The sequence below is a fragment of the Rhea americana genome, unplaced genomic scaffold (assembly GCF_003343005.1).
Source record: "Rhea americana isolate MKP2758 unplaced genomic scaffold, rheAme1 scaffold_518, whole genome shotgun sequence".
Lineage (NCBI taxonomy): Eukaryota > Metazoa > Chordata > Aves > Rheiformes > Rheidae > Rhea > Rhea americana.
In genome coordinates, this window is record NW_028186666.1 from 58,476 (window position 1) to 84,135 (window position 25,660).

Genomic DNA, 25,660 nt, shown 5'->3' on the forward strand with positions numbered 1-25,660 from the left:
AGAAGCTAAAAAATCCCCCTCAAAATTTCATRGTCTAACTTACAAGGGACTGGAGAATGCTAAAAAGGCAGTATGGACTGGAATATGGCTTCCTTGCACTATCCTACAGCATCTTTTGAGTCCAACTGCAGGCTGACGTCACTGGCTTCACAGAGACTTTTGCAGACCTCTTTATATCCAAATATAAAAACCTCAGACTTTTAGGATGATGGGCAAAAACTCCATGAAAGGAAAGAATGTAAAGGAGGGGTCACCAGAGTGTCCAAGAGAAGATTAACATGAAGGCTAAGARAAGGAAGACATGTCAAGCTTTTTTGCTCTCAACAGAATTAGTGTGACTAAGCACTGACTTAACAACCTATTATACTGGTTTGAATTTTGGTATATTTAATTACAGTGTTCTGCATGCAGGAGGCTTGCCTCCCATCCTGTAGAGAGAAGTATACAATGAAAAAAATAACAACTTGTCAAAGACTAAACAAATAAAAGCTCAGACGCTTCAGTCTTGTCTATAATCAGAGTCACATTTCTCCAGTCTTCCTATTCACGTCATGATGCTCCATTATAATTCCTCAAGTCTTTACGTGGCTGCAGAAAGAATTGCAAAGGGTGACTACTAACCTTCTTGCCCTTCAAATGGGGGAKGTAATCTGGGTTCAATAAGGGAACATTAGAAGATGACACAGAACTCCACCCGCTAAGCTGCAGTACCTGCGCCTCCTGGCAATAAATATTAYGGGAAAAGTTGAAGATCTTCCAAAAAGAATTAATTTCTACCTTTTATTCCAAATCACTACCAGAAAGAGAAAAAACAGCCATACAACAAAGCTGTATATTAGCAGTATGTGAGCGTGAGTATATATTATTTACAAAGTGTTAAGACTGAGCAATGATGAAATACAATGTTCACATTTAGATTATCATGTCCCCTCCAACCCTGAGACTAAAGTTCTTCATCTGGTTTCTGGAATATGTCAGTCTCCAAACCACAGAACAGCAGCAGGGAATTAAGGGAGGCGTGGGGAATGGATAAAAATTAAGACATAAAATCTCACACAGTTGAAATACGTAAATGTCGTATTACTGCAATATCAGAAAGGACTAGAGGAAACAAGGAGCTTCAAAATTGAAGTTACTTATCAAAGCACTTCAAAGTAATGCAGCATAACAGAAAGCAAAAAGATAAAGTTAAAACAAATCCCCCCTCAAAAACAACAACAAAAAAATACAGTCCACCAAGCTATTAGCAATATCATACTTGAGGAAAGTTAAGAAAACCATCACTTAACCGCATCAGGCAGCTTCCTYCCCCCAGTAATTTCTTTGATAACATAGGTCACTGTTGCAAAACTTCACAACTTCACATTTTGACTCTCTCTCCACCATACACTTGGTAAGCATTTATCACAAAGGTAAATGCTCAAAAATTCACTTAAACTGTAGCAAAACACAACAGAAKAATGAATATACAAAGATGTAGAAACCAGAGAAAAGCTTTCATTATACCTGTATCTATATATAAAGCACTCTCCTATTGTAAAACAATACTAGTACAAGTCAATCAGTTGGCCTTGCTTCAAAAGCCACTGAGAGCTACTGGTTTGGGATGAACTAAGCCTAACAAACTTTTCCAAGGAAACCTGCTGCGCTCTGAGCTGCAAGAGCCATTGAAAAGGAACTTCTACTAACACTAGTATCATCTTTGTTGTGCTCTAATGGACTACACTGTGAAAAATAAATTGGCTCTGAAGTGATTCATAGTGCAACATCCAGTTACTAACTGAACTGGGATCAGCGGCTGAAGCAGGACTGGATGCTAAACTACTGAAAAGATAAAGAAAATGTATTCTTCTAACATCTTCCAGACACTGAGTGTAATATAATACATAAGGATATGTTTTTTTAAATGGCAAGAGTGGATTTTTTTTTTAGGCTAGCCAAATGGTCTCCTACTTTAAAGAGCACTGTAATGCTCTCAAAACAATGGCTAATTATTTACTGGTGAAGACTCTGCTATGTATAACGTGCTCTCTGGAACAATGTTATCATTAGAATACAAAAAATTTGCCAGCATGACCTGACCTGCTCCCTATCACACTGGAATGCACTATTTTCTGTGTGTGCTTGTTTGTGCGTGCTGCAGTAGGCACTGGAGATAGGTAATGAGAAGAAATAAGGAATGCTATGCTGGTACTTTAGCAAGAAGAGCTAGAAAACATCTGTTTCTTCTGTACATGCTAACTATAAACTAGTCTTACTGCTTCTGCAGTTGAAGCTGTTAAAAAAAACAATGCAATAGTTAAATTAAATGCAGAACAGCAGAATGCTTCACTTGCTTAGCTGCTGATCAGYACCTATTTCCAAGATGCTGCAAATATTTAATACAAATCTACTGACTTTTGCCTTAAAACAGATTTTGTTTGTATTGTTTTTATAAAGTAGGTTCAAGGAAACTTTAGGTGTCAGCCAACCCTTGCTTCTATCAGCTGAATCTACCTGAACTTATTTGCTAAATCATATTTTGAATTACTTTCAGCTCTACTTAAGTTAGGTTTTTCCAGAGCAAAAGCCCATTTTTACCAGATGGAAATTTTTGGACCATGAGCTTTAAGCTCAGGCACTTGCTGAGGGTTGACTGTACACATCAGTAGAGGGAAAAACAAACAAAAAATAGCTTTTCTGAAGCTTTTTTTTTTTTAAAAAAAAAGAGCCATAATAATATTTATTTAAAGACATTATCTAAATAAGTAGGCTTTTTTTATTCTCACTGACTTTATAATTCCTCATATACATTACAAGACAAACTCTTAAAACATTTTCTGCTATCAAGATAAACCAAATGAGCACAGCCTGCCTACAAATTCACTGTTTCTATGTAAGCAAAAGTTGTTTTTACTGCACGATCAATCAAATGCTAACACACAAAAAAAAGCTTTCTACAGGCACACATAGCACACACACATCAACCACATATACATCCTCCACAATAACAACTCTGCAAGACCAGTAACACCAAATATAGTTCACATTTTGGCTGCGCAGGAGCTAAGCCTAAAACAAAAAAAAAGGAGATTTCTGCTTTATTTCACCTGAATGTATAGGGCCTGTGATAATCTGACCCAGATACCATTCAGATGCACCGCCCTGGGATCCACACTCCCTTCTCCCTTGTCTTCATGCTTTCTTCTACTCCTACTCAAGATATCTATACTTAGCTAGTAAGCTTGAAAGTAACCTGGGAAAAAAGGTTAGAAGTTGTGGTTTTGTCTTCCTTCTCTGCACTTTTTCCCTTAAATTTACTTTGTAAATTAAAGATTTGGGTGTTGTCTGGAAAGAGATACCAGGTTTTTGCAGAGGGGGGAAGAGTGTGGTGATTCCAGCTTTACTCATCACCCCACTTTCTGTCAGGTCTAGCACCACACTTCCTACAGCGGCCTCCTTTAATATGATCTCCYCTTTCCTTTTTAGCCACTTCTTTTCATCTGCACATCACAGTCCAGGCTGCTGCACTGCAAACTAGATGCTTCACCAAAATTAGCTTCAAAATGTTACAATACATAACATAGCTGCAAATAAAGTCTTAAGAGGTAACTGGAAAAAGAGAAGCACAGATCCCTTTGAACTCAGAACAAGATATGGGTGTTTCAGAGAATAAATGGGGTTTGAGACTCCCTTCTGCACCGCCTGCTTCCTCCCCACCCCAAAAGCCACAGGCACCCAGTGCATCGCAAACACTGTCACAACCCACACTGATGCCYCTGTGAAGTCTTGACTAACCTGCACTGCCTTGCTCACGCTGCTTCATTTCTTCACACCAGCAGTTTGAGTTCAGTTCCTAGGTCTCCAGTCTAACAGCTGCTGCTGGCTTTTACACTGCATATTTAAAATAAACACTGTGAAAATTCTTTACAAACTGTGTGCTAGAAAAACTCCATTTACCACTAAAATGTAAAAAGATTAATTTCAGGATAGCTCTAGTCCATCTAGAAAAAGCACAACTATGTTTACCTCAGGTGGCAAAAGGTTAAAATACCTAAAAAGGGTTTTACTACCTGTGTTTATTACAGGCATGAGGTAAAGCTGCTCTTGGTCCTCTGCACACCAGAAAAGACAAAATGATCAGAAGCAAAGGTCAAATTCAAGCAGTACTTACATATTTCAGTTGGTCAAGTTAAATTCCCACACAGACCATCTGCAAGCCAAAATATAACCTTGTCCAACACACACACACACACACACACACACTCTCTCTCTCTCTCTCCCCTGAAACCACACCAGAGCACACCACACTCGCCCTGCTGAGGCCTGAACAGCAGAACTGTCCTGCCTTGCCTGTGATGACTGTACTAACTGCCACGAGGTTTCCTTACTGCAGCTTATGCTGAAAAGTGTTTCCCCATAGCTCAGGACAGAATATCAGCTAAGATAGCAAGCTAGTCGAGCAGGTCATGTAAATGAGAGAGAGAGAGAGAGAGAGAGAATCCAGCGTAACTTCAGATGACAAAACTCTAAGGTCTTTCTACTATTACGAAATTAAAAAACAAAAAAAATCACAATGGATGCGCTATGTGCAAGGAAAGCATATTATGGTTCTGCACAAAATCACTCACATAAATTATTTGATCCTAACTGCATTAAACACGATTTTTTTCTAACATTCATTCATTGCTAAAACGATATATGTCTGAAGGGTAACACCTTGTGTTGCCRGTAATATTTTGGGTTTCTCTTTCAGTCACAAAAAGACAATAGAAGTCAAAATAGGCATATTTTTCTCCTTAGCCACTGATGAATAAGTCATTCAAATACCCAAATATTCCCAATAGTAGGTAAGTATCAAAAGCCGAAATGGGAAAATACATTATTTGAATACTTGGAAGACACCAACAAACATATTAGAATTAACTAAAAATGCAAATGATATATTCCAAATGTTTCAACCCCGCCTATGTATCAACATTTGCAACTCCTACTGCTAACATTGATATAATTAGTTTTGTCTACAGATAAAAAAAAAAAGGAGAGAAAGAATATTTACTTCCATTTAACAATCCATCTCATTTACTGCTTACCACAGYGAAGTATACTATCAGAAAGTCATCAGTTGATATTCAAGTTTATTAATACACATTTTCTGTCATTTTTCCTAAATTGTAAAATGACTTTCATTACTGTGAGACTCTTTGCAGGCATGCAAGATTGCTAAATAAAAGGTTTAGGCATGTACCCACAAGAAAATTATTTATGTAGCCCACACTTGTTTTTCTTTTTTTAAGGTACTGGAGTTACTTTTTGAAAAGTAGATAAGGAACGCTTACATTAGATTTCAAGACAACAATTTGGGGAATGATGGTGAGACATCAATTGACTGGCTTTTACTTTTTATAAAGTTCTAAGAATTCCACTATATAATCTTCACCCTCAAATACTTTACTTTGAGCAGGTTGAAGCTTAAAACATACTGAAAACACACTGAAAGGAAAGTTACCACAAGAATTGATAACACATTGTATCTAAATTTATTATCAAACAATTTAAAACCTTTATTATAGTAAAATCAGAGAAAAGAAAACAGATTTTATTTAGTTATACACATAGTTTTCAAACATTCAATTCCATGTTTACATTTCAGGAACTAGAAAGACCATAATACTATTTAGTTACTTCCTGAGGTAGAATTGGGGAAGCAGCAACCAACTTTCTCCTTAGAGAATTGTATGCCTGACAGAAGCATGAGGGATAATGTAGCTTGGAGAGTCCTATATTTAGAAGGGATTTACTGTTCCACTTTCAAAAAGTATGGATTTTATTATCTCGTCACTACCTTAAATGCAGCAGCAGAAATAAATATTTTCCTTTATATATAAAAAGACTATGGTCACAGAGGCCAAGTAAATATTGATTTTATTATAACTGAGCTTAAAGTAAAAGTTAGTTTCAGTGGTCTGTACAAAGTGTTTTGTGAATTGCTTAAAAAATAGTTTTTTACAACATACTAAACCTGRTAAGAACCTTTTAAAATAATCTGAAGCTTAAAATGATTGAGTTCTGCAATGCTAGTAGGGGAAAGGTATAACTGAGTTTTAAAAAAAGGGGGGGGGGCATTAAAGGCTACATTATATTACCAACCCATCAGAGAAAGCACGATTCTCTGTTTCTGCCTGAGGAAGGTGGCCCTGAATGTTTGTTCAGAGGTCAGATGCTCAAGATGAGGTACAAAGCYTGTCTAGCCAGCACACACCGTCTTTTTATTAAGGGAGTGTGATGAGGAGGAAGGTGGGCATATTCTCTGTTTCAGGTAGTTTAGTAGAACAGGAAATACATGATCTTTTTCTAAGACATTCACAATTCAAGTATCTGCCCAGCCCACTTTGTAGTCCAGGCATAAAACTTAACACTGCGTCTATAATACTAGAAATTAGTATGTCTCAGGCCAATTTCAAGTTAAATCAAACCTAGAASAGTTAAGCAAGTTTGGGCAATACTTCATCTCAATAGAAAGGAGATGTATTTCATAGCTGCAGTATGAAATCCATGCTTTAGTGAAATTTAGCAAGACGGTTACAACCATCCTGGCTCCATCTGTACAAACAATGCTAAATGCTCTTTTAACTGTCAAGTATCACAGAGTTGTTAGTGTATATTGCTGCACGCTGTGTTTGATCAGGGCAGACAAGTGAAAAAAGCTGTAGAATGTCAGCTTTACAAAATGAATTGCTACCATTGAATGAATTGATCTGAGAAATTTAATCTTTCTCAAGCGACACAAAGCATTCCCCAGCTACTCATTTCATTTATCATATGAAAGCTACATCACTCAAAATGATTTTCCCCTACTCAACCAAATCAGCTTAGATTCACAAAAAAATTAAGTTTCAATAGTTGATTTTTTTTCAGAAGATAAACCAAAATTAAAAAAAAAAAAAATACAGGGATGCATACACCTACAATTATTTATAATACATAAAATGGAGGGATGCGAGGAGTCCTGACTCCACTCCAGAAAGACCATAACTCATCAGCCACAAACTATCTAAGAATTTTTAAAAATTCCTTTTCATCAATTACTTTGCTACTTTTCTGAATGTTCAGATAAAATGTTCAAATGTTTTCTGAATGTTCACCTCAGCACATACTAACTGTATTGAAACTACAACACAACTCCTTCCCAGTGAAACAACTGCACTTTTTACTCCCTGGAAGGATCAGCTAGGGAATTACTGTAACTCATTTTCTCAGTCGCTCGCCTAGGGAAGATTACAATGCGCTCCACCCAGACGCCATACAAATTAAGTCACATAGCAGACCATATTCCTGCCAATTCCTGTCCTATTCATAAGGGACTAGAACAGGAAGCATATGGCACCCTCAAGTTAAGGGTCAGAACATTTCAATGAAAGCATGAAAGTGAACCAACATCAGATTATTCATCCGCTAGAGAAAACTCTGTTTCTCCACATGGCAGAAGTGAGTCAGATACACTTGCATTCAACACAATGCAAAGGGGCACAGTCTATTTCCAAAAAACAAAAAACATACAGAAACAAAACCAAAAGTAAACAAACCCCCACACGAAAATCCTRCTACTTACAAAAATTACTGTACCATGAGACTTTTTCAGTACATGTACTTAATAAGATACTATACATAGAAAGAGGAGACAGAGTTAGGAGGAAAGAGGGGAGAGGAAAAAAGAATCCTGCAGAAGACTCAAAGGGCAACTATGCAAAGAGAAAACTATCTGTTCTTGTGCATTTCATCTAGAACTATGCTATTTCTAAATAGATTCATCATCTGCTGCTGTCAAAAACAAAATATACATTTTTATGTGTTTTTAAAGAGCCAGATTTGTTTCAAAAAGCACACTTGAAACCAGTGCTTCAGCACAACTCTACTAAGCAAACTAACCTACTCAGGGCTTCTCAAGTGCTTACAATAACATAAACAACACTGTAAACATTATTATTATAACAGCTTTTTGCCTCATGACAAAATAACTTCAAGCTGCTATCAGTGCATATATCTTGTAGGAATATAGATAAATTGCTTCCCACTTGAAAGGAAGCTTTTAATTTATAGTCATATAGTTTTAATTTATAGTTCATGGCATTTTCAAAGCGAGGCTATCAGAGCTAGAAGGAAAYGCTAATAAAAGCTAAACACACAATTTCAAGAGACATTGTTAAACTACTAGTCTGCAAAATGCCTCACTATGTCACTGTCATTATTTCCTATTGCTATAAAAAATAAGACTAATTTTAATCAGCTGGGGGGTGGTCTGCACAACAATTAACTTGCAATACAATGGGAACTGATTTGTTTTGCTTCTGGTGACTAGTACGTGAAAAATTAGCATAATAAACAAGCAGTGGCGGAGTCCTAAAATGCCAAGATTATTCAATTACTGCAAAGCACTACCTACCTTCGAGAGTTGACGTTTTATAGGAACAGTGCCACAAGGACAGCCTCTTTCAGAAGGTTTCATAAAACTGACATCTTTTTCTACTCTTTTAAACTACAATAAGAAACATCGGCTCAAGTAACACGGTGACATCCATCTGAACAACAAGGCAATAGAAGGAGAAGGGAGTCGGAGTGGGAAGAAAACTAAATACTGTTATGCTGGAAAGGTTTGAAAGGTTTTAAATAACATATAGCCAAATAAGTGTATGTCTCTTTTCTTACATAGATCAGAACTTTCCTTGGAAGAACATTAAGGCACTTCCATGGCATGGGAGTGTCCCCAAAAAGCAGATCTACGGTCCTACAGTTTATGAAAAGTTAGGAATATTAYAATGCATCTAATTTCACAGAAACCCCTGCCACTGGTTTAAACACACTTCTGCACTTCTGTCATGGCTCATATTTTTCTAAAAAAATAATAAAAAAATAAAAATAAAAAACAAGGAGCTCTCAGCTAAGAGAGATGTAAAGAAGACTTAAGAATTGATCATAAAGCACTTGAACAGGTAAGTAGCTGCAACTTACCTAGAAAAATTTATACCTGTTAGCTGTCCCCAATTAGAACAGAAAACGTTTACAATAAATCACACATATACAAACAAACATCATAGTCTTAGCTGCGTACACCCACTGACACTTACCTACTAAAAACACCTGAAGGACTGAAAAGGAAAGACTCAGAGGGATACACCTCCAGCTRTTCCACAGACAAATATTTTAGAGGTTTCACAACTACACTGTTCACAAATTAGTTGCATGGCTGGATAAAAAACTTAACTTCCTCTMCCACGTTTAAGCCCCCTAAAAACAAACACCTGTCAAAGAAGAAGAAAATAATCCCAGAAATCGTTCTCAAAATGACACCATATACACTACACATATCAAATACTTCCTCTGAACAAGTGCTCTGATTAAAAACAAAAAACAACAATAAAAAATCCAAGCATACTGACATTCTCCTAGCTCTAACTTCATAAAAAGAGAGTCAATAAACTTAGTTGTATCTCGCGAGCAGGCTGAATGCATGCGAGAGATTCTGAACATCAGATCTCTGTTAGACCTGTACCTTTAGTGAAAACTGCAAGTCACTAACAAAAGCAAATCCATTAATGGTAATGAGTTTTCCTGACATTTTTGTCAACTTTGACAGAGTTTGGATTGGGCCTTAAAGGAAAAGTTCTGATCCTGTATAAAGTGTATATACATCCAAATTCACTTCAGTGTTACTAGAAGCAAGCATAAGCAAGATCAGCATTTCGACCCATCGTTTTATGTTATTTAACATTAGTAATTCTGCTTCTGAGTCTTAAGTGAATTGTTTTCTTGTTCTAACCCATATTCAGACTCCAACTTTGTAAAGAAAAAAAAAAGATCAAATTATCTACTATTAGTAGGTTCTGCAATGAAGCCCTGATACCAATTCACAAAATAATCAATCCCCATCTGTCAATTACTGTGTCTATAAAACATATTCACAAGTATTTGTAATCTTCAAATCCTGCTTACCATGCCAATCTAGCTTATTTGGCCCTGGCCATCATGAAGCTGAGGAATATTGAGCCTATGAAATTTCAATTACTCTGGGTAGGAAGAGATGGAATAAAAAAAAAAAAAAAAGGAGGGGGGGAAGAGAAGCATTCCAATTTTTCTTCTCCAAATCACAAAAGTATTCTTTCCRAATTACAGGAAATATCGCTCCCAGGACAATCCAAAATTAGAAAGACACATACATACACACACCTCTCTTCCCCAGTTTCAAGCCGAAAGAAAAATCCAATCATGATCATACATTGTACTGTGAGGGTGCTGAAACTGTTAGGTGTGTATATCCAATAGTCTCAGAAAGTTTGGTAAGTAGAACTGTAGAGAATAAATACCAGAAAATACTGACATCACCAATATAATGTACAATTTCAAAGAAGCAGGGACATTTAGACTTCCAATCTTGTCTTACTCATTTTTCTGTAGTTTAAGAACATATTCTTAGTAAGGGGTGGGAGAGGGAARTGAAGAAATAGGCAGAACCACCGTGCAAAAAGAAATCTTGTATGTAGAAAGCAAACTCACAATACAAGCATTACCAAGTGGATCTTGTAGATGTTAYGCAGCCACAATTTGCACAGTGCTTGCAATGGAGTAGTGCCACAAAAAACAGACTGTGAACAGTCTCTCCTGTGGACTGCTTCCTGACAGGTCTTTCTAGCAAACTTGAACCAAGTTAATAAAAGCAGTTTGCATCAGGTATAGAAGATGCAAACAGACCCGCATGGTTAGATCCCCTTATCCATTACGGCCTTGAAAATATATTTAAACACGCACTCACCCAGCAGAGGATAACAAGTCTGTGTGTCAGTCTTCCAAGGCATAGCAAGCTTGTGCTTTTTCCATRCAATTTTTTTGGCTGTTTGAACACTCATGACCAAGCTTACTGTTTAAAAACAGGAAAATGAAGATGTAGAGGAAGTACACACTAATACCCACACAAGAACTGCATGCTGGGATCTGAGGGGGAGGGAAGCACTGGTTTTCCTCAGAGACTTTGACACATTCAGCTACAGAGTGAATGACAAACCAGTCAGGAAAACAAACTTTTTACAGTTAAAGACTATAAATAAAAAATAGTAGACTTAAAGGTAATTAATACTTTCCTCAAAAATTTAAAATACCCACAGATGAATACATCACTTTGCTATCCTTATGAAAATAGAATACTTCTGGCTTTCAAAGCATTCACAAGTTAAAGTCTATATACAGGAAGTAGGAAAGACACAGGCAAATTTCCTGTGCATTTAACATTAACTTTGCAAAAAGTCTGTAATAACATCTTTTCTACACATTTGACAGAACATGAATCCTGAACAGCCAAAGTAAGCATCCACATCTTCTACTGGAATTTTWAAAAAATGAAATTGTAATGCAAGATTTCAGTATAAAAGTCAAGATCTGCAAATAAACCTCCATGTCAACGCAACAATTACAAACTCTGACTACATATGCAATTTCCACTGTGCAGTAATTGAAAGCAAAACACATCACAATATAATAAAGCAGAAGCTTAATAATGTAAGGGTACATCAGTTATTTTAGAAGAGGGCCTTTGAACTGCTTTTACCATGATCAAGAAGAGGAAATCCAGGCTCTCATCCTTCAATTTCTCTTGTCAACTTTGGAATCAAATTGAGAAAAAAAATTTAATGCTGTAGTTACAAAGTGTACGTGATTCAAAATGACCCACTTTAGGATATTAAACTGTATAGATTTCCACTAGTCACAAAAAAAGTAATGCAAGAGAAGATTATAAACAACATGGAAGTACAAGCATTACAACCAGAGAAGGGCTGTACACAGAAATATTTTTTTCAAAAGCAAACAAATCAAATAGCATCCCTGTCTTACTGTGTTGGTGTATTGTGCTATAAGGCAATTGTTCTAAGCACAGCCTTTATCTCTTTATGCATATTCTGTCAGGAAAATTTATTGTGTCACTTACCAGACAGACCCGAGGGGGGGGATCAAAATAAGATTTCTCTATTAACCCTCTCTGGTTCTTACTTTGGGTTTTTCTATTTTAAGAATTCTTCATAGCTGAAGCCTGAAACATTTGCACAAAAGCCTTTTGTTTCCATGAATAAAGGCAACCATACATTCACAGGGCTAAACCAGACATTTGTATCCAAACTTTTCTGTGAACCATACAACAGAGCAAAGGCAATAGGGAAGGGAAATAAAGTATTAAAACGAGGATTCACATGAACATATTTATGAACAAACAACAGACATATTTTGCAACAGCAAATACAAATCGAAACCTTGCTGGGCCAAGCAATTTACAAGGACAAAACAAACAGATCTTGGCAGTTCTAGGGAACACAGAATGAAAATTAGCAGGAGGGGCCATGCAGGTCTGCTAAATATATTATGAATGGCACCTAAACTCTTTCTTCATGTCCTAATGAGACTGATTTGCATTGCTTAAGAGACTACCCTTCTGCTGATCCAATGCTTCATCCCACATACACATAGCCCCTGCCTACTGAAAGATAAGGCCCATGCACAAATGCACTAAGTAAGTTTCAGGAATTTTTTTGGTTAAACACTTTTACCCTTGCCATTCCTCAATAAAGGATGGTGCAGTCAGCGAGAGAAGTTGAAGCAACACTGAGCCTCCATTACTCCCAGAATTTCAGCATTCAGACATTAGAGGGGATGAGAGGAAAACATTAATTCACCAAAGAGCTCGCAGAGAACCTGAACTCTTGAGCTTTTCTTACCAGCATCAGTTAGGTAGCACACATTAGTGAAACTGCTTTCATCCAATAGCAAGTTTTACTTCAAAAATCCAACATTTCAGTAAGAATATACACTGAAAATATTCACTGCTTTTTTGAAATGTGGGTTTTTTTTAAAWCAAAGTTCTTTTTTTAAACAAAGTACATTTCTTACCTACACAGAGAGAGAATTATTAACACATTAGTTTCACATCAGGACCCATCCACAAAGAAGTTYGCTTTAGAATGACATGAATATTTTTTAAACTGAATTTTTAAAAGTGAGGCTAGGGCCTCTGCCATAATCTAATGTATTGGATGTGAAATCCATGTGTTAACCACAGAACTGATAAGCAAGAGAGAAGTGGTAGTTGTAGGGAAAGTAATCTTAGAAGAAGGCTACAGATTTTCAGTTTTCTAAACAAATTCAAGAGTTCAACACACTCGCACTCTGTCCATAAACCACTTCATTCATTAGGGGAAGATGGTCTCATTCCTACTACTACTGAATTCAATAGGCCATTTATTTAGCAGCTCTCTGTCTAGAGTATGTGCTTTCTTCTATTCACTCTGGTGTTGACAGCAGTAATGAAATTTTGTACATACCACTGGCTCTATTATAGTTCTACAGCAACTGGCTGCCTGCCCTAGCCTTCTTATCATCATGTAAGATAAAATGATCAGCCAAACAGACCAGCTGAAACTACAGTGGGGAAAAAATGTAGAGTGAAGGCTAAGTAAAAGCCCAGTGAGTAGAAATCAAATGTTTTAGTGCTCACCTGCATATTACAAAGCCTGGAGAAGAACAAGGCAAGGGTCAACATGAAACACTCACTTCAATAGTTTTCAGGAGGACTGCAGCTTAAATGCCACCTCAGTTCTTCTAGAAGATTTGAATTATAATTAATATATGAAAACACTATACGTCAATAGTTCGGACCATAAAATAGGGAATAGGAAGGTGAGAAAAAGCAGGAAAAGGAGAAAACAAAATAACTGCATCCAGTCATTTGAAGGTGAGCTCATAAACACATAAGATCACTTCTCTATCCTGGCYCCAGCAGACATGAAGTCAGCACCAGGTCCAAAATGAAATTAAATTTCACAGTTGCAAACAATAAGGGGAGTGGAAGGCAGTATCCTTCAATTATAAAATCCTCTGTAAGCAGTGCAGTGTTGAATACGATTGGTTTCGATTTCTTCTTTGCCTTCTGGTTCTGGGAGCTCTCCAAGTCCCTTTAATGCCTCAACTCAGTGAGGAGGAAATTGGCTACTTTTTCACTGCCTCCCTTCTTGTAGCCTCATTCTAAGTAGGCCTGGATTAACCCTTCTCTGAACTTCTACCCATCCAGACAAGCCTGTAAAGAAAGGCTTGTTTTAATGATGTGAAAAAACAACTTATAAGATTTCTTATAGGATGAGAACAGCTAGATGTACAGTTCCTCCTTAATCTTCCTCCTGTCAGTCATGCTAAAGCCAAGAACCTTTTCCTTCCTAGAGAAGGAACGTGCAGGCTTTTTATGCTACCTCTGTAGGCTTCCATTTTGTAACATTGCTATAATAAGCTTCTAGTTAAGCACTTCTCAAGCTTTGTGACATTAACAACCTATAATTTTATTCACAATGTTTTATTTCACCACAACAACATGACAGGATTTTTCACTGGCCCAATAAACATGTTTTGAATTAGCAGACCAAACAATTCTGGAACTTCCACAAGCACATAGAGGAGCTCAGAGGACAATGTTAAAGAGAAGGATGCTAAGAAGGCAGTGACAGGAGCTSAAACAGAAAGTAATGTTTCAAGTGACTGTTTTATTTTGATGGAAATTAGTAATTAGTTCAACCCCTACTCCCAGAAAACCCAGAGCAACAACAACTTTGGATGGATAACAAAGAATTTCTAGCATCTCTTTTGAAACCTTTCACACAGCAGGTTCGTGTCAGCATAAAACATGCTTTTTAAAAGTGAATTAACAGTAAAGTAATAGTACAGCCTTCAGTATTGCGGGAATAAAAGCACATGCATTGTTTCAATTATTACAGCTATTAGAGCTCTATGGATAACATACAAATGTCATCTTAATGCTTGCACAGAAGGCTCTGATGCCAAGCACTTCCAGTATGCAAAGAGCTTCAGTAATACTGTGCTTGACAGATTCGGTTGTATTAAAATAGCACTTATGTGGCTGTGTGGCAGTAACTAACCAACTGACTCATCCTGCAAGAGAAATAACAACAGTAATTATAGATAAAAAAATGTGTCACCTTTCAAGAGTCTCCACAGTTTTAGTTACTCTTTTTCAAAGTTACCCTGTTCTATTCCAGGGTGCTAGGGGAAGGGGCAACACTTTCAGTTCCCTCCARTATAAATATTAGAGAGAATATTTCAAACATAAATCACCAGAAAACTTCTGCAGCACAGTAAAGTTTTCCAGAAATATGTTATTTACTTTATAATTGTAGGTCTAAAACTCAGTCATGACATGCAGTCAGCACCATGCTCACGCAATGCTCCTTGTGGCATCTTTATTTTCAGTAGCACAAGACATGAGATAGAAAGAAAATACAGAATGCTCCTATGTCTTCTGTAAACATCYTTTTTTTTCTTTCAAGTGCTTTGGATTTCTTTTGGAAAAAAAGTTCCTGTCCATTTGTGGAAACCTTTATAAAACAAGTCACRATGAATCTAGGACAGAGAACACACAGCACATCCTTGGCTCTAACCTACCTTTTTCCTAACATTTGTGTTTTTGCATGCTAGGATGTAATGCTAATGAACTTTTGTTTCCATGGGAGCCCTGCACCTGCTCTTGGCCACTAAGTCACAGTGCTCACAAATTCCACAGTGCAGGAACAGGACTCATGGCTTCCTCTTTCCTCACCAAGCCCACTTCCCGGCGGGAAGGATGGGTTGGGTCCATAAATCATCTGAATGGCTATTCTTGCTGGTTGTTTACAACTTGAAATATATATATAAGCCACCTTAATAGTGTGTAATGTTCTGTTGCTGAGGGGACATACAGAGAAGCCTGGGCTTTATTTGGCAGTCAACCGGCTGCGTGAGAAACAAGTTTTCCAATAGCTACTGCTCGGTGACTCCAGAATTAACGCAGTTACCACAAAACATGCTCAACAGCCACTCCTGTACATGCTACCAGTCAGCTACACCACCTAAACATACAGCTCCACTGCCACCTAAACACTGTACTTTGTGCACAAGTCTCACATCGTAACTTCCTGTACTGCTGTTCCTACTCTTCGTAGCGCAGCTTCTTGAGGATTTGCAGTGGGTGTCCAGTGATGACCCAGAGTGGCCAGCAGAGACAGCAGTAAGGGCTCATAGGGGCAGTGGGTACCAGGCAGCAGCACAGACAGAGGCTCAGAGCCCAGCACTACTGGCACTCTGCAGCTTTGGGAACTGCTGCAGGACAATGCATTACCTTCAAAACACTTCTCACTGCCCCCTAACCCTTTATACACCAGGAAGCAAATGAGAAACCTTGGAAACAGTTTAGGGTGCTGTCAAGAGCTCCCTAAACTAAACAGACTGTCTCTTCTTAGCCCAGAAAGCCAAAAGCCAGTAAGAAACTATCAAAGGCACCATGCAACTATACAGAAAGTGTCTACACACTATGATTATATAGCTGCTTATATGCAGCTTAGGGATAGCCAYGCTGCAAGCAGCTTCTTGTCCATCAGCGCATTCTGACAAACAAGTATGAGAAATTTGGTTTGTTTGTGCTTAACAGAGTTAATCTTTTTAAGAACAAATATAGCAGTTWGAGAGGATAGAATTACCATGTCCACACAAACACATCTCCAGTTAAACTTCTCCATCCCAAAAAGATAAACTTGTCTCAATTATCTATATACCACTGGATTCATTTTCTGTTTACACATTTCTACCTCTGAAAGGATATCTCTTCCAAAAACAACAAAGGGATTTTCCTGCACTGATAAGATGTCTAGTAAAGAGCTTGCTCAATTTAGATTTATAGTGCATTTGAGTATTTACATTTTGCAGGTCTACAAGAAGTATATAGAAAGGTTGCATAAAATGTTACATTTGATTTATTAATTTTTTTCTTCTTTAGAATCCATGAGGCAAGAGAGAGAGAAAACTTTTATCCCAATCCAAAATATTTTTTATGTARCTATGTATATAATGTGTGTGTATACATACATATATACACATGTATATAAATATATATATATAAAAACTGTATTTGGTTGCTAAATTATTTTGTATATATATGTAATGTATACACACATACACACATATACGTACATGTATATAAAAATAAATTAAGCAATCAAATAAGGTTTCCAGGTTTATAAAGTTTCCAATGAAAGCTAAATAATAGGTTAGTTTACAGATAAGAAAACAGTATCCTAGAAAAACTGTTCTCCAAGAATCACTCCTACTCTTCAAGCCACTAAGTACCTTTTCAAGCTCAGTGGGACTTTAAGTACATACTTTACAGTAAATGTATGAATGAACAATGTTTTCAGGAAGATTCTTTTCTAGTCAGAGTCTACAGGAAGTTGATGTTCACTTTGCAATTCTTTTCTCATCACATGGTAGGCAGGATTGATTAATAGAAGAGAAAAATGTATTCTTACATCCAAAGAGTTCCCAACCCATTTAAGTAATTTCCTTAATTAATAACTAGTCCAAGTCAGCTGAACTGCTACATTATGCTCTAGAGTCCACTTTCAATACCCTGGAGCACAGTCCTGCCAAGAATCCAACTGAAGCATCCCTCTTTCTAAAATAGCACTTCTATTATCAGAGTCAGCTCAGCTCACTGAGGAAATATCACACTGCTCACTGCGGAAATAGCACACTAGGTCTGAGTGAGCTGGTCCAGCTACAGAGTGCAGAGCTTGAGAACAACAGCACAGACGCGCTTGCACAGACCAGGATCCCAAGACAGCAGCGTGGCACCTGTGTCCAACCTGATATGGRCTGGTGCTGCATTGCTCGGATGCTGTTCACCTGCTCCACTTTCAGAACAGGTTCRCTTTCCTGTGTGATGGAGCCTTGCTTGAAAACCTTAAAACCCATAGAGAGCCATCTGAAAGTGACCCAATCTGCTGCCACAGTAAGAGGCCTTCATTTCATGAAAGGCTCTTTTCACACACACACGCACACATGTGCRCACAAAAAACACAAAACATGTTCCAATTCAATCCACTTTAAGAAAGGCTGCAGGTAACTGAAAACTTACTACATCTCATGTTTCTTGTTAATTTGCCCCAATAGTTAAATTGTCTTCAATACTAAAAACCAGAACACTGATTCAGAACTGGCAGCCACTGATCTCATTGTAATGACCACAAACTGCAAATCATCATGTGCTTGTTTGAGTTTTCTGAGACTGCAACAAAGCCAGAGAATATATTTTAACAGACACTCTAACCTCAGTGTTTTGCTCTACAAAGGCTTTATACTAAGGAAAAAAATAATAATTGTTGCTGCATGTCAGCAGTGAACAGGAAGAAAATGTGTGCATCTCAGTTGTCAAGTACTAGAAGTGCATCATTAAAACTGTTAGAAGTAATGTGTTTCCAACTCCCCTCCCCTAATCAGTGTAGCAACAAAATCACTTATGTAAAACCATGCCCTTTGTTAAATATTGAATCTACTGGAACCTACAAAATAACTGATTATTTAACTCATCTGTAGCTGAAGTCAATTTACAAAGGACACTCATGCAACGGCTATGGCAACACAGAAACCCCATACTATGCTGTCAACAGATAAAAAACAGAGCAAAGCAACAAATATCAACAACTGGTTTTTAGGGCCACAGAAGCAGAATTAAAGCTTTCAGAGGGAGAGCTCTTCCATATAGCACAGCATTTACATGTATCAAGGTGTGGTAAAAAAGACAAAGTTAAAATATATGAATCAACTGAACTCTTAGCTGAAAAGAGATCAAGTCCCTCTAAACATCACTGTACACACRAAGTCACAAGGAGAGATTCAACAGCAGTGAAAAGATACATTCTCATCCTCTTCCAAGTGCTGTCTACTACCTGAAGCCACTTGCCTTGGTACCCACGCAGAGGCTGGGAACTGCCCCATCCAGGACATCAGTTGAACTGTTTAAATAACAGTTGAGTTAGCAGACACCTCACTTGGCTCAACACTAGCTAAGGAAAACTCACACAAAYTGTACCACCAGCAGAGAGACTGAGGGCAGAGGCAAGCAGCTAAGGGGGCAATAACCAATCCAATTAGCAGAGCTGCAGGCCAGCAAAAGAAGTTCATTTGGACCCTCAATTAATTTTTTTTTAAATAAGAATTATCAGCAAGCTTTTTGTGCATAACCTTTGCATGTTTCTAGAAGGTCAAATGGAAAATATTAGGCTCATTTAAGCTCAAGTGTGCAGAGCAGTAATTACCAAAGCTTCACTGGACAGAAAGACTGCATTYCTTCATTCTCCTCATGCCACCACCCACTAAGAAATCAGAATGAAATTCACAGAAATCCTCACATCACACCTACCATACACTACACAGAAGTTAGCCTTTAACAGCTCTTTCTTCAGAGACAATAGAATACTGCTAAGAAGTGCATTTCATTTTTTTCTCCCCACAAGTTTGTCAATGCATACAGGCAAAGCCACTTTTTCTTTAAACAGACATTAGGGTAATGATGAGACAAGCTGTAAGTTTGAAAGCAATATACAGTTATTTAGAGGTGTGCTTTTCACAGTATTTTTAAGTTGGTAAAACCCCAATACAAAGAGAGGATAGGAGATTAAGGGGAAAAGACCCCAATACAAAGAGAGGATAGGAGATTAAGGGGAAGAGAGGCAAAAGCAGAGAAACAAGTTGTATGCCATCTGTAATTCTCCTTAAAAAAAAAGAAAAAAGAAAGAAAAAAAAGTGTAGCCCTCCAGGTCTGARCATTTCTGTACAATACCTATATTCAGTAAAATGTCAGACAGCATTTATTACCAATAATTTACTACCTAACTGTGATGTTCCCATTCACATTTATACTTTCATATAAGCTTCCGTATTATTTATATGCAGTTCCATCAATCTGACTCTGATAGTTTTTAGGACAGGCACATGAAWGAAGCATTACAAAATTTTATTGCATTATCCTACTTTGTTTTTTCACTTTGTGTCATGACCATAGAACCAATTCAACATTTTTGGGGTTTGTTTAATCTGCTTATAGTTTTTGTTAYCACTTTGAGCTCTGACATACCCCACTTCCTGTAACTGAAGTTCRTATAAAAATCCCTTTTAAGGCACAGGATGTAAGGAAAAAAGAAAAAGACTATTTATGTTTTTCACAAACATGATAATAAAAAAAAAAGGGAGGTGTCCTCACAGTAAAAACCTTGTCAGTTTAGACTACAAGATAAGCACAAGATGACAAGAAAGTAGTTCAAGATAAGATTGGCCAGGTTTGTGGCAACTCAGAAGAACTTTATGCAGATTTAATGAAAGTGTTTGAAATGTGGCTTAACAATGCCAAAAAGCAACAAGTCTTCAGTAAAACTTATGCTACTGAATGTTTGTGAGACCTTAGGTCATTTAAGAGCAGATGTGGGGCAGATGCAGTCAAATGACCACAAAGAGATACAAAACTACAATCACTACTCAACAGTATTTAGATATCTACTTTGACTCTAAATCYTTTACATCCAACAGACCCCAATCCTGCTGTCTTCCAGCACTCTTTCTTCCCACTTCCCTCCATATACTCAGTTACTCCTTTTGCAGCGAAAGAATCTCCCTACAACTTAAAAAAACACCATCAGCTCTCAAAGCTGAGAGGTCAGTTCATTCACTCTCCGCACTCCCACATGATCACAGTTACTGTCACACTAATGATCYTGTACATTCAACCATAATAAAATCCATCATCCATCATATTCCAGTTCTACCACTGGAATATATGGTTGTTAAATGACTTTGACTCTCCATCATTAGGGTCATAATCAATGAGGTAGATCAGTTCATTGCACCCCAACACAATCTCACTTAAGTGGGTATAAATCCTTATCAGTGTTCAAAGTAAATATTGCATGCCCCCTGGCTTTGTTTCTCTCATGCAGAAAGATCAAGCAGCTGACACTGAGGAGCAAAAGAGAACAGCATACGCCTTTCAAGATAGCATCAACTCAGGACCACAGAACTTCACACCAGCAAATAAAAACAGGTAAGAGCAAATATATGGGGGAGGAACATTCTGGCAAGAAACCTAAGTTGCAGCTGTCTCCACAATGCCATTTCAGCTGCAAATTAGACCATGAATTACCATAGGCTCCTCAAACACAAGGTCTCTGGCTAAGCATAGCTCAATTGTGGAGAGCTTTGTCAGCTCTCAGATTTATTTTCAAACAAAGAAACCAAACCAGAGAAGGGCCTAGGGCCTGTTCCAGTCCTCAGTGGCTTCCCCAGGAACTGGGTAAAACTACTCCAACACATTTTGTATTCAACATTTTAATACTTTTTAAAGAGAACAATACAGGAATGTGTCTCCAGCTGTACATAATGTAAGATTTGTAAACACCATCAGGAACAYCCAGAACTCCTCTCAGTTACTATAATGATTATTCAATTCTCCACTCCCTCAACAACCATTTCCAGCCAAAAACACCAAGCATGCTCTAACGATGTGGTGAGTTTGCCATTTGTTCCACTGTTAAAAAAAAAAAAAAATCAGTGACAGCCTGCTTCAAAAAAGACAGGGCAAATGAAAACAACTACTACAACCAGGAAGTCTGCTTGAAAGTCATGCCAGAGCAGGAGTGCTGATGGGAAGGAATTCCTGACATTTTTTACTTTTGAGCCCTGGCATCTGGCTGTGACTGATCTTACTGCCTACTTGTCTCTCAAAGTCCAAAGATGGATCACAGACATGTTTTGAGTTTATCCTCACATTTTTCCTTCATCTTAAATCCCACCTTCTGTTATAAAACAGAGGAGCCAAGAAATTCATCACGATCTGAGCAGATACAAGGCATGGCCAGATTCAGGTTGCATCTTCTGTTGCAGAGATACATTAAGGTTCAAGCAGCAGCAATAGCAACCCTAGAATGACACAGTTTGGCAGGTTTYGACAGTCCATTCTGCTGCCTAGACAAGTTAATTTGGGCTCCTGCAGAATCAAGAGTTGCATAGCTCCAGGAAGATGATTTTCCAAAGGGAAAAAGATCACACTTGAGCTTCATGACTAAAATTGCTAAAAAAATACAAAGTTTGCATTGCATTTGCTTCAAGTTGCTCTACTCTAGAGGTTCCCAATCAAATCAGTTGTCAGTAGTCTATAATCACAACATTTCCTGTCCAAAGCCCCTATGCCATTTCAGTTGTAGCAAACACTCTTTACTTCCTATTAAAAAATATGTGAATACTAAATTTCATACCAAAGAGTGCTGTTGTCCTTAAAAAGCAACAGGATAATATTAGAAAAACTGGGTAAATCTTGCAGGTACATAATAAGAGATTTCAGAAACAGCTTCACACAAACATAGCGTAAGTGTTTCTGCACTGTTAGCCTGAACAGTAATTCCCCAAAATGATTTTGGAATAACTCTTTTGCCATTGCAGAATTCATTTTTATCAAAGAAAACTTCTAGATGGCTATCACTGTAAAATCCAAGTAGCTTCCAACTATTGTACAGAGTTCAGTCCTCTAAAGTCACTCTCCTCTCTCTCTCTTTTTTTTTTTTTTTTTTTTAACAGAGAACAGTGTAAATAGAAAAAGATGGACATGAAAGGAGGAGTAGGGACTAAGTATCACACATATACATTCCTTGTGACTATATTAAAAAATCCATTATCAATGGGAAAGGCAGTTACACMTCCTAGAACAACTATGTTTGTACTAACAAGTTATTATCAGACCTTTGACTAGGACTTAAGAACAACAGATAGAGGAAACAGAAGAAAAAATAAATCTACATTATAAAGCAACTACCTCTCATCTAAGAAGCAGGGCACATGGTAGAGCTGGTAAATTTATATCACCGTTCAAACAGGAACCTCCAGAAAGTTATATACATGATGCTTAAAGGATATATTAAAGTTTTGATTTCAGTTAAACTCATAGGAGTGAGCCTAGCACAACCACTGCCACAGAACTGCGCAGGCTTCCCAATGGCTGCCTAACAGCATGGAAACCTCTGGTACTGAAAACCAAAACTAGGTTTTTCCAGCAGGTTCTTGAAACCACCCCCATTTCTGCTCATTCACTTGAAAAAATTGATCTCAGCTCTCTCACTCACACAAGGCCGAAAGCACATGGACAAAGAGACAGAAAGATGTAGGACTGCAGAAACAGCCAGGAGCTTCCAAATTCAGATCCAGACCACAGGAAGAGAAATAGCATTTCTCAGAAAACCAGTTAGCAGATTTTCTCCCATAGAAGCAGAAAGAAGCAGTAAACCTACCTGTGGCTTAAAATCCAGATGCAAACATCCAGATGTTACATGCATGAAACAAACTGACAGATGTGAGAAAGTGAAGACACCCATGAGGAATCTTAAGAATGACTCTTCACAGGTCTGTAGGTAGCTGAACTCAACATCCATAAGCAGGAGAAGTAATCAGGATTACTTTTCATTTTAGGTAGCAGAGATGGCAAGGAAAGAGAGGAGAGGAGAAGAAAAAGTCTAAAGGTAAGTTCTACAAAAATTTTACAGCACGGATGCAACAAGAAGTTAAATCCATCCCCTTAGAGTGGTACAGCTATCACCACCGACACTATGGGCTCTCTCCTGTAGTCACACATGTGTCCTTGGCTGGCTGCCTCTGAATTACCCTTGCTACCTGGGGATTATTGAGTCAAGTGGAAAAGCTTTCACTGGTACCAGCTGGAGTGTCTTTGGTGGATAAGGAAGGGTCTCTTAAGAGCTCAGACCCCGGTAAGTTAAAAAGGAAGCATGGACAAGCAAGTATGGAAGTACGAAGAGAAGATTCACTGTGCTTCCAAGCAACCAAGTAGAAATACTATCTTAAAGGATAGATCTCAGATTCTTCACACTGCTGTATGGTTATCAACAACTTGGAAGAACTAGATAAGTCCAGGAATTTCACCATTTCCAAATAGGAGTCCCAGAAGAGGGGAAATTTTCTATTTGTGTGTGTTTGATTTATTTTTTTCTGTGTATACATAATTTATTTTTATGTGTCTACATATATATGTATATACATACACATATACATGCATATATATACATCCATAGGCACATGCATATACCTGTCTCTCATGTTTAAATATATAATACGAAGATGATAACAAAAATGTGCCTACACACCTCTTTAGTTTGGATGTTTCTTTATGCTATATTTTTTTAAAAAAGTCTTATTCTGGGGCTAAGTACTGAAATTCCATCAACTAGGAACCAAGTTCAAAAAAAAAAAGGCAAATACAGGCGAGGGGGGGGGGGAGGTGGAGGATAAGTAAGTCACAGTCACACTACCTAGCAGAGGAAATAACTGTAAGAAATAACAAGAAAAAAGAGATAAAATAGGAGAGAGACCAAAGAAATAACACATACATGCAGGAAAAATAATCTGTATTAGAAGCTAGTACCTAGATTAGGTTTACTAATTAAAATCAAATGATTCCAAAAACAGTCATATCAACTAACAAAGGGGATCCAAATTCAGCAAAAATACATAAAGATACTGCATGTACATGTAATTTTTCTCTCAGCCAGTTCTGTTGCCCAGTACCTGCCAAAAACAACAACGGTGTACTAAATACTTGAGCTGTTATGTGCAGAAAGTACATCTTTTCAGCTACTGAGTTTTTGTAGCCATGTTAGAGTTGGAAGAGGTTTCTAAAGCATTTCAGGAATTTCYACCTACTGCCCATTTTTATGCATCACCATTGATCCTTGCAAACTAAAAAGCTTGAGGAGAAGTCATCACTTGAGGTTAAATTTTAACAGACCAGGTTGTATTTGTGTAGATCTGGTTAATGAAGAAATGATTGACAGAGGGTAAAATATCTTGATCTTCTGTCATGAAATTTAATTGCAAACAKACTGTTAAATTCAGTTCTACCTTTCCACCTGAAAAGATATGCATGAATAATCTCTCTCAGCCTTACATAACATGAGGGAGAAGTGCCTCTGATATTTCATTCAGCCTGCTGCTGTGCCAGTGTTTTACCTGTCACACATCCTATATCAGGTTAAGTAGAGCAGTGGGTCAACTTTGACTCACAGAGAAGCAGAGATGTATGTTAAGTTGGAATTATTCTGTAGATATGAAGTCGAAGATTTCCACCTAACAACACTATGTTCACTAAAAATCAAGTTGTTTTTAACTAGCCCTGTTCTTCTGACTTTTATGATCTTTATTGGTCTTCTAGATTTGTCAAACTTTATTCTTCAAAATAAAGTATTTTTCCTTCCTAATGCTGGCTCCCTTCAGTCTGGGCAGGTTGCCACAAAAGAACAAGAATATTGTGAAGAGAAAGTCAGCTTGAAAAAATTAAAGAAAGGAAACAAGTACTCTTCAAATCTCTCCATGATATTAAAATTTCCACTCTTAACAGGAAAAAGAGAACSTTATTTTCTTCAACATTTCAATCAGTATCACTAACAACTCAGAACAGACCAATAGAGATCTAGCAAATCTGAGATCAATTTGCAATTTATGAAAAGTCTTCAGAAATGCTTATTCTTAAAAGTTTATAAAATATGACTATCACAATTCCAACAAAATTGAGATATCCACCTGAGAAAGTGGAAAGCTTTTCACTACATAAGCGGTTTTCAAACTAAAGATCTGATCGAACAAGCCGTAACAAAAGATGTTTTTGCAGAATCACACATTGCAAAATTTTATTCTATTATTTAAACAAAAATGAAGACATTTAGAAGAGATGCGTGATTTTGCAAAGAAACCATTAATTTTGCATGGAGCAGCTTGTAAGATT

At 37.4% G+C, this 25,660-nt stretch overlaps 1 protein-coding gene across 4 annotated transcripts in view; it reads right to left on the minus strand.

Moving 5' to 3' along the window:
* The window catches only part of LOC146588387 (utrophin-like), a 103,336-nt gene that overhangs the window by 56,683 nt on the left and 20,993 nt on the right, over positions 1 to 25,660 (minus strand). For 2 of the 4 annotated variants that reach the window (XM_085318085.1, XM_085318088.1), the window contains exon 1: positions 10,787 to 10,890. The exons of 1 other annotated variant lie outside the window; for it this stretch is intronic. In XM_085318085.1, coding sequence (XP_085174211.1) covers positions 10,787 to 10,880 — 94 coding nt within the window. In that variant the 5' untranslated portion in view covers positions 10,881 to 10,890. Of the gene's footprint in view, positions 1 to 3,777; positions 3,857 to 10,786; positions 10,891 to 25,660 lie in introns of those variants that run through there. One more of the 4 variants, XM_085318087.1, reaches the window with a different exon arrangement.